A 12961-nucleotide genomic window follows, 5' to 3' on the forward strand; every position below is an offset into this window, starting at 1 on the left:
TACCTGGAAGGGGCCAGGCAGGGCGGGATTATAGCTTTGCCAGGCTCCAAGCACTCTTGTGTCCTGGGCTCCTTCCTGCATAATAATATCAACATTAAAGTGTATCTTTGATGTAACTTTAAATACTTTTAACATTTTATTTCCTTCGTGTCTCAGGAAAATTTAATAGGTTCTCGTGGACCTGAAAATTCAAACGTTTCCTTTGAAGAATTTCATCGCTTTTGGGTTTTCTCTCTTCTGATTTTGAAAGCAATCAAACATTTTTTGCTGGGCCCCTGAAAAGTGTCGTGGGCCCTAGGCACCGTGCCTGCTATGTCTAATGGGGAAGTGAGCCCTGATTCAGTAGAAACGTGCAATTACAAAAAAAAAAATAAAGTTACCCACAGTCTATACGTTCAGCTCGTCACAACTCTGGCCTTGTTTTGAAAGTCCGTCCTATTGACAAAATACTGACATCATATGCCTGGAATGAATACATTTTCACCAGCCACTTAAAAGTGATTTACACAGGTGGGCTCCAAGGGGCTTAGAAACAAACAAGCAAACAAAAACAAAAACAGAACACCACCAAGCCACCACACAAGATAGATTTTCTTCAATATTTTATTTATATAGAAATACTTAAAAAACAAAGTAGCACCATTACTTAAGTTTTACCTTTATTATGTAGAACTTTAAATGTCAGAAAAATAAAACTCTTGATACAATTTCAAATCTTGTCTCAGCAAATATAATATTAGTATTTGACCATGAGGTTAAAGGCCCTTTATCATAAAATAAAATATACTTTGCTTTTTAAACTTTGCTCAGTAAAGTACATTTAAGCTCAAGTAACGTCACCTACATATACATAAACAAGTGGTAAACAAATGTATTAAAATAGGAATACTAAAACTATAGTGGCCCAACGAATTTTCGTAGCTTGCACGGAATTCTATTTATACAAATGTTAGAAAGCATCCACAGTTCCTTTTGACGTGTTTATACGTTTCCGTTTTTTTTTTTTTTGTAATAATATAGAATAAAATATGCTTTATATCACTGAATAGAAAATATGCTGGGTGAAGCAAATCTAGAAGATTTGTCTGAACCTATAAAATCTCCATCCCAACAGAATACTGTTCAAAACATTACACATTTTATGGTTTTGTAATTTCGTCACAATTGTGTGGTTATTAAAATAATACAGTGTTCTTTGCCATAAGGCCATACTAAAATAAAAAGATTTAACCCAGCTACAAAAAAGTTCACTGAACTTAAATTAAAATACTTGTAAACATCTTTGCAATATGAAATATAATTTTTCAAGTCAAAAAAGAATAAAATACTTCAATCTGTATTAATGCAATTTCTCTTTAAAACTTTTAAACGTTTTTAATATATAAGAGATATGTTACAGTTTGTTTAACTTTTATAAAGCTGCAGTATCCTGGATTCACAGGAACTCCTGGCCCTTCCACAACATTCAAAAAGGATCCACTGTGTTCTAGAATAAGCATCGGAGGAACCCAGCCACAGAGGGGAACACACGTAAAACAGTCCACACATCCCATAAGCACTATTATTACCATCTTAATCATAATAATTATTGTTCTTTTTTTTTTTTTTCTCCTACTTTAAGAAAATGGAAAACTTGTGGGGTTTTCTTCTTCTGGAAGCTTCCTATTAAGTACAGTGTAAAAACTATCATGACTAGAGTGTCGCCGTTCCTATTATTTATAGAGCATGCATTTCAGGTGGTTCAGATCAGAGGCTTCCCAGGCTACAGTACTCTTGATGCAGATATCCTGGCAAGTTCCTTTGTTTAAAAATTACATTTTAAAAATGAGCGGATACTACAGCTTTCCAAGCTCCTCTGGACCTCAGAGTGAGAGCAGGGCGGGGAGGAGAAGGTGGGGCACCAAGGCGGCGGGTGGGCGCGGACACGGGGGGGGGGGGGGGGGGGGGGGGGAGTGAGGCCGGAGGGGAGGGGAGGGGAGGGGAGGGGAGGGGGTCCCCCTTCTCCCCCCCCCCCCCCCCCGCGGGGTGCGCGCAGGCGCGCGCCGCCTTCAGGAGAAGATGCGGATGGCCTGAGTGACCGCGGTGTGGCAGACCGGGCACTCGGGCTCGCTCTTCTCGCAGATGCGGTTGGCGCACTCCATGCAGAAGAGGTTGTGGCCGCAGGGCACGAGCGCGGCGATCACCTCGCTCTCGAAGCACACGGAGCAGTCGCGGCTGCCCTTCCGCCGCAGCCCCGACGACGAGGAGGAGGAGCTGGAGGAGGAGCTGGACGACGACGACGAGCCGGAGGTGTCCGACGGCTGCAGGCCCGGCAGCTGCGCCCCCAGCCCGTTGGCATAGGCGGCGTAGGTCAGGCCCCCTCCGCCCGGGTCGCTGCGCACCCGGCGCGCCAGGTGGTGCTCGCCCGTCCCCGGCGCCATGTGCAAGGGCGGGGACAGGCGCGGGCAGCTGGTGCCCGGGTGCAGCCGGCGGTGCACCAGCAGCCCCAGGTTGGCATTGGAGGGCGCGCTGGCGCCGCCCCCGGGAAAGACCACCGAGGAGGACGAAGCGGAAGAAGACGCGGAGGAAGAGCAGGAAGAGGACACGGGCGCCGCAGGTCCGCCCCCCGGGGACCGCTCGAACTGCGCCCAGAGCAGGGGCGCCCCAGGCGGGGGGGCGGGGGCCGGGTCGAAGGTGGGCGGTAGCTCGGGACAGCCGTCGGGGGAAGGCACGGAAGCTTCCCCCGCCGCGTAGGTGTATCCATTGCCGTTGTTGTTGTTCCCGTTGTGGGCGAAGCTAAGCGCGGGGCTGGGGGGGCTGTAGTCCGCTAGGCGCGGGGTGGCGGCTGTGCTGCCGCCGGTCCCCCCGCCGAAGTAAGAGTCTGTGGAGGCGCTGCCGAGCGAGCTGGAGCTGTCGTTGCGGTAGCTAGAGAAGGGCTTGCGGCCGGGGGTGGGCGTGATGCTGGGGGTGGGCTTGCTCCAGAGGCTGCCCGGGCCGGACCCGCCGGACCCGTGATGCAGATCAAAGCCCACATCCGTGCCGTTGGCGTGGAAGTCGTTCTCATCCGTGAGCTCAATGATACCGCCCGTGCGCAGGGCGATGTGCGCCTCGATCTCCTCGCGAGCTCGGTCCACGTTCTCAGGCATGCCGGTCACCTCGAACACCGGCTCCTTGTCTCGGCTGGGCGTCACGATGTACGTGTGCGTCTGCTGCTGGATGCGCTTGATCGTGGCGCCCTTGGGCCCCACCACGAGCCCCACCACGCGATAGGGCACCCGCACCTGGATGGTGGTCTGTCCAGGCAGGTTGGGCGGCCCGGGCACTGCGCCGTTGAGCGCCGTGTTCTTATTCCGCGAGGCGCGGATCATGGAGAAGTGCTCCGCGGCGGAGATGATCTCCCTCCGAGCCATGGCCACATCCTCCTTCCTGCCCGTCACAACAAAGACAGGCTCCTCCCCGCGAACCGGGGTCTTGATGTAAGTATTGGTCTTCGCCCGCAGCGCTTTGATTTTACAACCTGGGAGCCGGGGTGCAGGGGAGGGAGTGGGAGAGAGAGACAGACACGCCCATTATCCCGGGGTAACCGCGGAGACCCGGGACCGCCCGCGCCCAGGGCTGCGGGACAGCAGGACACGCTTTGGGCGGAAAGGGGGCGGCTCCCTCCCTGACCCCGGGCCACGCCACCGGCTGGGAAGCGGGTTCCACCCGCGAGGCGCTCGAGGAACAGCCCATTGGCTGCCCAGCCCTCCCCCGGTGACTGCAGTCGTCCCGAGCAAACCCGAGAATCCCAGAAAAAGTCAGCTGGGGAGATGCCGCTAGGATCCAGCGGGGCGCGCCGTCCGCCCTGAAGACGAGGCGAAGGGGTCCGGGGAAGAGGGCCGGAGCCGCGATCCGCACCCCCCCCCCCCCCACCACCACCACCAGAGCTGGGGGACTGGTGGGAGGGGGGGGGCAGTCCCGGGACCCATTGTTCCTCCTCTGGGCTCCATTCCGCTTTGCAGAAATCCAGAATCCTCCTCCCATCCGATGCTCACTCCTCCTCCTCCCCCTCCCAAAGGACCCATCAAAGGCCCCCTCCCCCAAGCATCTTATATTTAAATTCTATTTCCCGGGGTGGGTTGGGTGGGGGGCGCTAGGGGAGAAGGCAGTGATTTTAGCAGGATGAAGTGCATCCCGCCGTGGCAGCGGCGCGGCTCCGGGAGACAGCCTGCCTGCACTTTCTTTGTCTGGGGCGCCGGCCCCTCGCGCGGCTCTTCCTCTCTCGTCAAGGCTCGCGGGCGCCGCGGATCCCGAGCCCTCCCGCGCCCTCCCCGCGGGGCGGTGGCCCGAGACCCTCTCCCCCACCCCCACCCCAGCTCCCCATCCCTGCCGGACCCACCTTGCCGCCCCACGATCTCGGCGACGTGCTCGGAACTGGGCACCGGCACGCACTCGGTCATGTTCACGCTCTTCTTGCGCGGCTCACTGTCGTACAGAGAGGCGCCCTCGTCACTGTCCAGCCCCAGCAGGGAGAGCTGATCGAGCGCGAGCTGCAGGGCTCTTTGGTCATCCAGGGTCTCTCCCCCGCCGCCGCCGCCGCCACCGCCGCCGCCGCCGCCGCCTCCCCCTCCGCCGCCGCTGCCGTTGCGCTCCAGCTCTGCAAACAGGGAGCTGGGCATCGCTCGGCCGTGCGCGCCGCGCCCCCGCCGGCCCTCGGCTCGGCGGCGAGAAGCTGCGGCCACAAAGGCAGCCGGGAAGCGAGTGGTCAGGGGCGGGGAGGCCGGCCGGCTGCAGAGGGCTCCGTCGCTCCTTTCTCGGCGCCGGGAGGAGTGGGGCGCTCGGTGCGGTCCGCGCCGGGCAGTGGCTGCAGGAGCCCCCGCCTGGGTCCCCACCCCAGATCTGCCGGCGGGTGGGGTGGGGGCAAAGCTCGAGCGGCGGCCGCGCGTACCCCCCGAGTGCCCGGCTGGCTGGCCACAATGCCGAGCGAGGAGCGAGCAGGCGAGCGACAGCAGCGTTTCTTTAAGGAGCCCCTCCCCGGCTCCTCCACTCCCTCCCGCCCGCCCGCCCGCCCGCCCTCACTCAGCGCTTTTTCCTCCTCTCCTCCCCGCCTCTTGACTGAGCCTCTGCAGCCAGACGGCTCCGGAGGGGGACGAGGGAGGCGCAACGTCACCGGCGGGAGCTGACACTACAATGCTACTGACACTATCGCTGGGGGAGGCGATTGGCGCGCGCCGGGCCGGGGGCGGGCGGAGGCCGCGGTCAGGGCGAGCGGAGAGCGAGCGCCCCCCACCCCCGCGCTCGCCGCAGCCCGCCCCGTCCTCCTCCCGGCCGCGCCCCTCCCCCGCCGCCGCTAACGCCTCTCTTTGTTGTCTAATGCGGGACCGGCAGGCTCGGGACACTCGCGCGTACCTATCGGCCGAGGACAGTCTGTCCCCAGATCTCCTCCCTCGCGCGACTGAGAGAGGAAAACGCGCCCAACTCTGCTGCCAGCGGCCCGGCTCTGAGCGAGCGGTCCTGCGAAAGTCCCGTTAGCGTCCCCAAATAAGCCACCCCTAGAGCCCACGGTGCCACTGGGAGAAGGGTCTATTGTCCGCCCCAAAGGGCGGTCCGAGTCCTCGGACACGGAAAGCGGGACTCGGGGTCCCGGTGCGCACTGGCAAAGTGGCTCCTGGCGCGGGTTGCCCACCTGCGCGGGAGCGCAGGAGACACAAAGGCATAGGCCCGCCCGCATCGCTCCTCGCGCGCGCGCCCGCAGTTCGGTCCCCCCGGGCAGCACTCCGTCCAAGTGGCCCCGAAACTGCGGATCGGAGAGCCGGAACCCCGCCGCAGCGCGGGCCTGGCCCGCCCTGCGGCCGGCGACCTCCGGAAGGCGCGGGGCGGGGGTCCTGCACACGCCCCGCGCGCCGGCCGAGCCCCCGCGGGCGCCGACGCGTGCACGAGCGCCGCGCCGCCACCGCGGGGACGCCGGCCATGGCTCCGGCGGGCGGCGCGGGCGTGCGCGCGCCGCTCTCGGGTCCCTCCCCGCCCCGCGGCCGGGCATGCGCGGTGCGCGCGAGGAGCGGGCGGGCCCTTTAAGGCGGGCGCGGCGGAGCGTGCGCCGGCCCCTCCCGCGGCCCCGCCCCGACGGGAGGTGTGCGCCCGCCGCCCCGCCGTTCTTTGTGCGCTTCTCGGGGTGGAGTTGGCGGCGGAGGGAGGGCGCGCCCGGACCGGCCGGAGGGGGACGGCGAGCTGCGCCCCCTTCCGGAGCTCCCGCGGCCGCCTCCGAGCGCGAGGGAAGAAAGAAGGCTTTGGGGGCCGGGCCGGGGCTCACCGCCTACCCGCCGACCGCCGCCCGGTCCGCCCCCTGCGCAGCCACGGGCGCCGACGCCCCCTCGGGCCCCGCGCGCGCCCCTCTTCGTCGTTCCCGGCGCCCCAGGGCTCGCCGCGTCCCCGCGCCCGGCCGGCCGGGGGCTGCGGCTGGCGGAGAGCGCCGGCGTCCGCGCGGCTCGGCGGGACGCGCGCGCGGGACAATGCGGCCATGTGGCCGCCACCGCGGACGGGCCCACGCGGGGGGCCTGCCGGTGCCGCGGGGCGAGCTCGGGGCGCACAGGCGGAGGCTCCCGGGTGTTCTCTCCCTGCGTGAGCCCGGGAGGAGCGCGAGCGCCCGGGCCCCGGTGTGCCATGCGTAAAAGGAGGGGGCAGGTCGTACCTGCCCCGGCCACCTCGTGGTTTCGGAGAATTGACTGTGACAGTAGATGCGAGCGCGCTCGGGAATCGCGGGCAGTGCCGCAAACGCCTTTACTTTTGAGCCCAGGAAGGCGTTCCCTTCTTGCTCACCTGGAGCTGTCTTGGAGAAGAGGTGCTGATTATTTCCTCGGGGAAATGAGGCTTAGAAGGCGCTCAGAGTGGTTATTTCGTCAGGATGTTTGTGTCAGCTGCCCTGAGTCTGGGGTGTGCGTGAGACAGAGAGAGAGAGAGAGAGAGAGAGAGAGAGAGGTGGGGCAGAGGCGGTGGCAAGTCCTCTGGAGAGCCACCGCCTAGTACTCTAGTGAATTCTTGTATTTTTCAACCTGGTTTGTGGGCTCCCGTCCCACTCATCTGTGGATGAGGAGGGGGTGCCCAGAGGAAGGAGGTTCTCCGTGGAGAGGGTCCTGGCCGGGAACGGCCTTGCTCAGGGCCTATAAAGGCCAGGGCAGACAGGGAAAGGACTCCCAGGGCCTCCGCGTTTACATGTTGCCGACGCCACAGGCTTTTTTGCTGGCCTCTCAGCTCCGTTTCCAGGAATTTAACAACCTCCCGATTGGGCCAAGTGGGGTTTCCTTTTTCAAACAACACCATGAAAGTAAAGTTGTTCCCCAGCTTCCACTGCTAGTGAAGCCCGCACACAGGTAAATGGGGGCTCCCCCACCCAGGGTTGCTCCTGCGGGGGGACAGGCCTGCACACATCCTGCCCTCCTACCTGCGGTGTTAAGATTTCAGGTGGGTTAAATCAGAGACCCATGTTGCTGAGAGTCCCTGGGGTCCTTGGGTCATTCCCAGGACGGTGTGTGTGACACTTTGTGGAACTGACAGGTGTCCTTCTCCCCCAGCAGATCTGTACCCGGCCGTAACTGCAGGTGTTCAATGAAATCACACATCTGAGCCCACTTGGAGGATAAGCTCAAACTCCGACCCGACGAATTCATGGAGAGCTGCCTGTGGTCAGGTGCCCACTGGCATTCCATGCAGCCCGGGCCGCCCTCCATAGACCAGAGTGCTTCAGGGACACCTGTGCAAAGATCGGGTGGTTTTCTGAAGGCGCCCACAAAATCGAAGGGCCTCCTGAGAGTCTAGGAGGGTGATGACTGTGGTAGCGGGGGAGCGGTGATGTTTGACAGACCCGACGCCCCGGCCGAGCTCAGCTTCAGCACGCTGGTCTCTGAGAAGAGGCTAGTATCCAGCGTCCCACCTGCCTCAGGGGGTTGTTTGAGCCGATGGATAATGACGGTGAAAGGTAACTCGCTGTAAATTACAAAGCACTAAGCAAACGTACTTAGTTTGGGGTGGGGTGGTGCTTCACCCACAGTCGCGTCGTATCTTCTCAACCTGTATCCAGTGCTGACCGGTCAGGGGATTTTCTGACACTCGAGTGCTGTTATAAAAGTAACAATCTGGAAAATTTAATTCTCAATTAGTGGATTTAATAAGCCAAGACATGATAAAACTTGCAAAGTCCAGTTCTGTTTTTAAATAGACCCTCCTCCCTAGTTTTTGGCTAGACTTTCCCAGGCTCCTTTAGGACCCCAGAGCTTAATTACTTTTCCCGATACAGGACGCTTTCCCCAAGAGCTTCCCAATGTGGCCATGGTTTTTGTTTTGTTTTGTTTTGTTTTATTATTATTAGCAAAAGAAAGGAGCTTGCAGAGTGTGGTCTGCTAATGTAATCGAGAATTTCAGTTGTCCCAAATTAAGAAAAGGTAAAGCCACTTCTGTTGTCCCCATTTTGCAGATGAAGGTAGGTTAAGTCTCTTGCCCAGGCGGAGGCAGATTTATTTATCTTGCAGCAAGTGAAGCCTGAGCTTCTGGGCTCTTCGTGTGCACGGGGCCTTTGCATGGCCATGGGAGGGGTGAAAGCAATTTATTCACAGGATCACGTTTTAGTAAAGTTTTCAAGAGTGAGGTCTTTATTCTTTTCCTTAAGGAGGACCCCCTACGGTGTCGTGACCTTTGGACTCAATAAATCTCAGATTCGCTGTTGGGCTCCGGGTCACACCGCCGATAAATGGTACCCGAGCCTGTGAGCGGAACCACCCCAAGTTCCGTCCCACCTCGGAGCTGTGGATCCTCAATTGGAGGTGGGAAACACTTTCAGCCTTGCGTCCCTCACGGGACTGTACCGCCCACGTGGGTGAGGGCGCTTGAAAGCATTTTGGTTTTTGCTGTCCTGTTCTTAACATGTATGTAACATGGACACGACGTTTTTGAAGAATGTTTTGATAATATGGGAAATGCTGTCCTTGGGTTGGACGAACAGAAAAAGAGGCGCGTATGTTACTAAACCCGCAGGGAGCATCAGGAGAGGCAGACGAACAGGCCGGGAAGCAACACGTCGGCATTTTCATGATGGCTCTTTAAATAGCGGGATCACGTTTTATTTTCATGTCTCAAGTTCCGAACGTCTTTATTGGATTAGTTTTTAAAAGCAATACATGCTTAGTTTAAAAGTTAAACAGCGCTAAAAGGCTTAATAAAACCACAAGCACCCGTACCTGCTGTAAATAGAAGGGAAAAACCTAAAGCGAATCCTAGCACACATTTATACTTATGAAAGCTTTCGGAATTATGAGGGTAGAGAGGGAGAAAGTGTCATAAATTGTATAAAATGGGCCTTTAAAAGTGGCTTGACTTCTAAAATTTAAACGTTCATTTGGTTAATCATCAGTAATAACCATTCTGCAATGTCAGAGAGGAATAGGAACCAGAGGTGGTAATTTTAAAACCTTGAAGATACACAGGAACTCCGGGAGCCCGGAGGCCCGCCGACCTTCGGGAAGGAGGTGCCCTTTCTTCTTCCTGAGCAGGGATGAAAATGGACCCGTGGAATCCTCCACTTTACCCCAGACTCTCAGGTGGAACCCCTTTCTATGAACTGATGAATTCTAGCAGGTGGTTAGAACCTCAGGATGCCAGCAAGTGTGTGGTCCCAAACTTTTATGTGGCAGGGAGCAAAGGAACGGGAAGCGGCTGGCCCAGACTCACAGGCTCGTTGGCAGTGTGGGTCTGGACTGGGGACCCGGAGCCCTCACTTCCCACATGAAGTGCTCATTCTTTGTCTCAGGTAACTCAGGGAAATCGAGGCTGCCCCTAGCTCACCCCTCTGCGTGTCCTGGGCCGGCGTGGGGTAGGCTCAGTCACATTTGCTGTTGTCAAACCTCTGAGGAACAGGACAGCTGCCTCCCAAGTCCAGGTGGGGGCCGTCCTGCGAGGCGTCTGCAGGAAGGCGGTCTCAGCCCCCTCGCTCCCAGCCCCCTTTCCCTGAACTAAACGGGGCCCCCGAGGTGAAGGCTCCAGGAGCTGCCGGACCCCGTGTCGGGGAGGTGGCGAGGCAGCCACAGCTCCGTGGTCCCAGCCCCGCACGAAGCTCCTAGCAGGACTTCCGTGCCATGGAAGTAAAACAAAATAAAACAAACACCATGTGCTGACATATGGCACGAGTCAGTCACCATGCTAAACACCCGGACAGTGTCAGTTCTCACGGTGTACTGATAAGCTGCGATGGCCGTTTCTGTTCCAGAAAGGTCCCATTCTGGGAACTAGGATTGGAATCCAGTGACCCCAGACCCCAAACTCCAACCAACCAACCAACCAAATGCCAGGCCTCTGGCAACAGAGGAAAGTCTTGGGGCTAAAAGCATTTATTCGTCAGACTTGAGGATGACAGATTAGAAAACAATAACACCAAATTAAATAAAAGTTGAAGCGGGTCACGATCCTGAGTGCTCAGTAAATGGAGTTTGAAAGATCAAAAGTGGGAAAGCCGTGAACGTGGAGGGACTGATAGTTCTCCGATACTTAGGAACTTTTCTCAATGGGAGGCTTCTTCTGTGAAAGTACAGTGGGGGGTGGGGGAGACAAGGGTAGATGCTTCTGGAAGGCAGATACCAGCAGAGGACAGGAGCCACCTTGAGCTGGGAGCTGCCTGCAGATGGGGCGGGCCACCTGCCAGAAACTCGAGGACCACTTAATCAGGGACATCTACAACGGCCGCACACACTGGCTGCGTAGACAGGTGCACCGGATCAGGGGTGACGTTTTGAGTTTTCCTCAGTTTGTTGACCTTCGACTGGTCAGCTAGTCTCTCAGCCTCGGTTTTCTCATCTATAACATAGGAATATTAGTCCTTACGGAGGCAACAAAGGCGGGCTATCCGTCTTTCTCGCCAGTGGGATGGCCACGCACTTGAGGGACGAAGGTTCCATGTTCGTCCCCTTTAAAGTGACAGAACACAGAGCAAAAAAGGATTTAAAGCTCTAATCTTTTTCAACGTTTTGTATGACCACACCTTCTCTGTTCTCATTACTTAAAAAAAAAAAAAAAAAAAAGAAATACCTTTATAACCTGAAGAATTTTTTTGCCTTTTCAGCATCACCGTGAAAAGTCGAGATGCCAATCAATTGAAATGCAGCTGTGACCGTCTCACAACTAACTCTGAATGACTAGCCAGCTTAACTTCGTGCTAAAATGATTTCTTCCCTATGCATTTCGGTTCAAAAGATAAAAATTATGTCAACAGAGCTATTAAAATTTTAGCTAATAATAGAATCATTTTTGTTATGCTGATAAAACAAATCTACAGCTTTATTTAAATTCCACAGCTGTCATTGTAGTAAAACGTGTACACGAGGACATGGAGATTCATGGACTCTAACAAGCAAAGAAATACAAATGCGAGAATGCCTTTCGGGAGGCGTGAGCACCAACCTAACAGAAGAAGTAAAACAGAGGCCATGATGTAAATCCCACGACTCCGAAGAAAAGAAAGAAGATGGGGTCTCCAGCAGGAAAATGTTAAGAAGCATCGTTGAGTGGAAAGGGTAAAACCAAACACGACAAAGCATACAAAAAGTATATAACGACCAATTGAAACAAATACCAACAGGTCAGTAGGAAGAGAGACAAGGAGGCTGCTCGGCCTGCTGCAAAGAGATGGGGAGGGGTTCTCAGGGAGAACTTGACCTTGCCGAGGCCCTGGCCATGGTCTCCGGGGCGGGACTGGCCGGTGTGAGACGGGCCAGTGGTGACCTTAGGGGGCACACAGATGGGTCTGTTTTAACTATTATACGTTCATCTTAATTGCATTACAAAATCATATTTAGTAGATGAAACCTTGGAATTCAGGGATATCAAGGCAAGGAGAAGCTGAAGTTGGTGTGTATGTTTTGAAAGGAAGTCAATCTGAGCAACACTTCGGTGAATAACATTACGGTTGGTGCTCAGATGTGGTAAAATGTACAAATGCAGATGTTATGTGAGTGAATGAGGACTGGAGACAAACGACGGATGGGAAGGTGTGCTAATTAGGCTAATTCTTTAAGGATTAATTTATCATTAGAATTAATTTTCTTTTTTAATTTTTTTAAGTGTTTATTTATTTTTGACAGAGAGAGATAGAGCATGAGTCGGGGAGGGGCAGAGAGAGGGGAAGACACAGAATCCGAAGCAGTCTCCAGGCTCCCAGCTGTCAGCACAGAGCCCGACGCGGAGCTCGAACTCATGAACCGCAAGGTCATGACCTGAGCCGAAGTCGGACGCTCAACCGACTGAGACACCCAGGCGCCCCTATAATTAGAAGTTTATACAGTAGTCAAAAGACAACCGTTTTGGGAGGTGGGGGGCACGGAATCTTTCAGAAGTTCATCTGAAAGATCACAGAAGAACCAAGGGGGGCTAGGAGCAGCTGTCATGACACCAGACGTTAGCACCTCTTACGCCCGCGGATGGACAAGAATGTGTCATCCGTTCCGAGGAGAGGACGTCCAGAAGCCGGTGCGAGACGGTATGAGGCTGCGGCGGATACCGGCGTGTCTGTCCCACGGGCACCGGGCTGGGGGACGGGGAACACAGCGGGGTGACCCAGGGTGGGGCATCTGCAAGGGAACAGCACGTTGATGAGCCGACCGACAGGCGTTTGTGTCACATCACGACTCTGACAACAGCCACGGAGGACAGACCGTGGTGCAAGCAACTTGCAAAGGGGGGACCCGCAATTCTTGCTACGCAGAGGACTTCATCTGTGGCCTCAAAGGACATAACTGACGAGCTGAGAAGATGTTTTCATGCACGAAGTAAAATAAGGCAGAGTAAGTTGTGATATGTTTGAGCGCTTATTACATACTAGGATGATGCTGGTTCTGTCATTCAATAATCTCAATAATCCAGTGAAATGGGGACTAAGTTATTTATACTTTCGCCCAGAGGAAACTGAGCCCGAGCTGGCCAGCGGCAGGCACGCCCAGCCGTCCAAGCACGAGTTCTCTTTCTTTCT

General features: G+C 56.0%; 1 protein-coding gene and 1 long non-coding RNA gene across 4 annotated transcripts; one reads left to right on the plus strand and one right to left on the minus strand.

The window, feature by feature from the left end:
• Positions 1-585: 585 nt before the first annotated feature.
• On the minus strand, positions 586-5018 carry MEX3B (mex-3 RNA binding family member B). Its single transcript, XM_060617518.3, has 2 exons — positions 4358-5018; positions 586-3496 (listed from the first exon to the last, which is right to left on the minus strand). The coding sequence occupies exons 1-2, from the start codon at positions 4635-4637 to the stop codon at positions 2049-2051; spliced, it is 1728 nt and encodes a 575-aa protein (XP_060473501.3). The 5' UTR covers positions 4638-5018; the 3' UTR covers positions 586-2048.
• Positions 5019-6088: 1070 nt separating this feature from the next.
• On the plus strand, positions 6089-11735 carry LOC144616748 (uncharacterized). Of its 3 annotated transcripts, none has more exons than XR_014137766.1 (3): positions 6089-7416; positions 7530-7930; positions 11060-11735. It is a non-coding gene; the product is annotated as an uncharacterized LOC144616748 (long non-coding RNA). The 3 variants fall into 3 exon arrangements; XR_013556478.2 differs by having other exon boundaries at positions 6089-6796; positions 7527-7930; XR_013556477.2 differs by having other exon boundaries at positions 6089-6796.
• The last annotated feature ends 1226 nt before the right edge of the window (positions 11736-12961 follow it).

This window comes from Panthera onca, chromosome B3, assembly GCF_046562875.1.
Source record: "Panthera onca isolate mPanOnc1 chromosome B3, mPanOnc1 haplotype 2, whole genome shotgun sequence".
Taxonomy (NCBI): domain Eukaryota; kingdom Metazoa; phylum Chordata; class Mammalia; order Carnivora; family Felidae; genus Panthera; species Panthera onca.

Coding starts and splice junctions, on each gene's coding strand:
- MEX3B (XM_060617518.3), bottom strand. CDS start 4,637: ATGCCCAGCTCCCTGTTTGCAGAGCTGGAGCGCAACGGCAGCGGCGGC. Junction 3,497..4,357: donor CGAGATCGTGGGGCGGCAAG/GTGGGTCCGGCA, acceptor CCCGGCTCCCAG/GTTGTAAAATCAAAGCGCTG.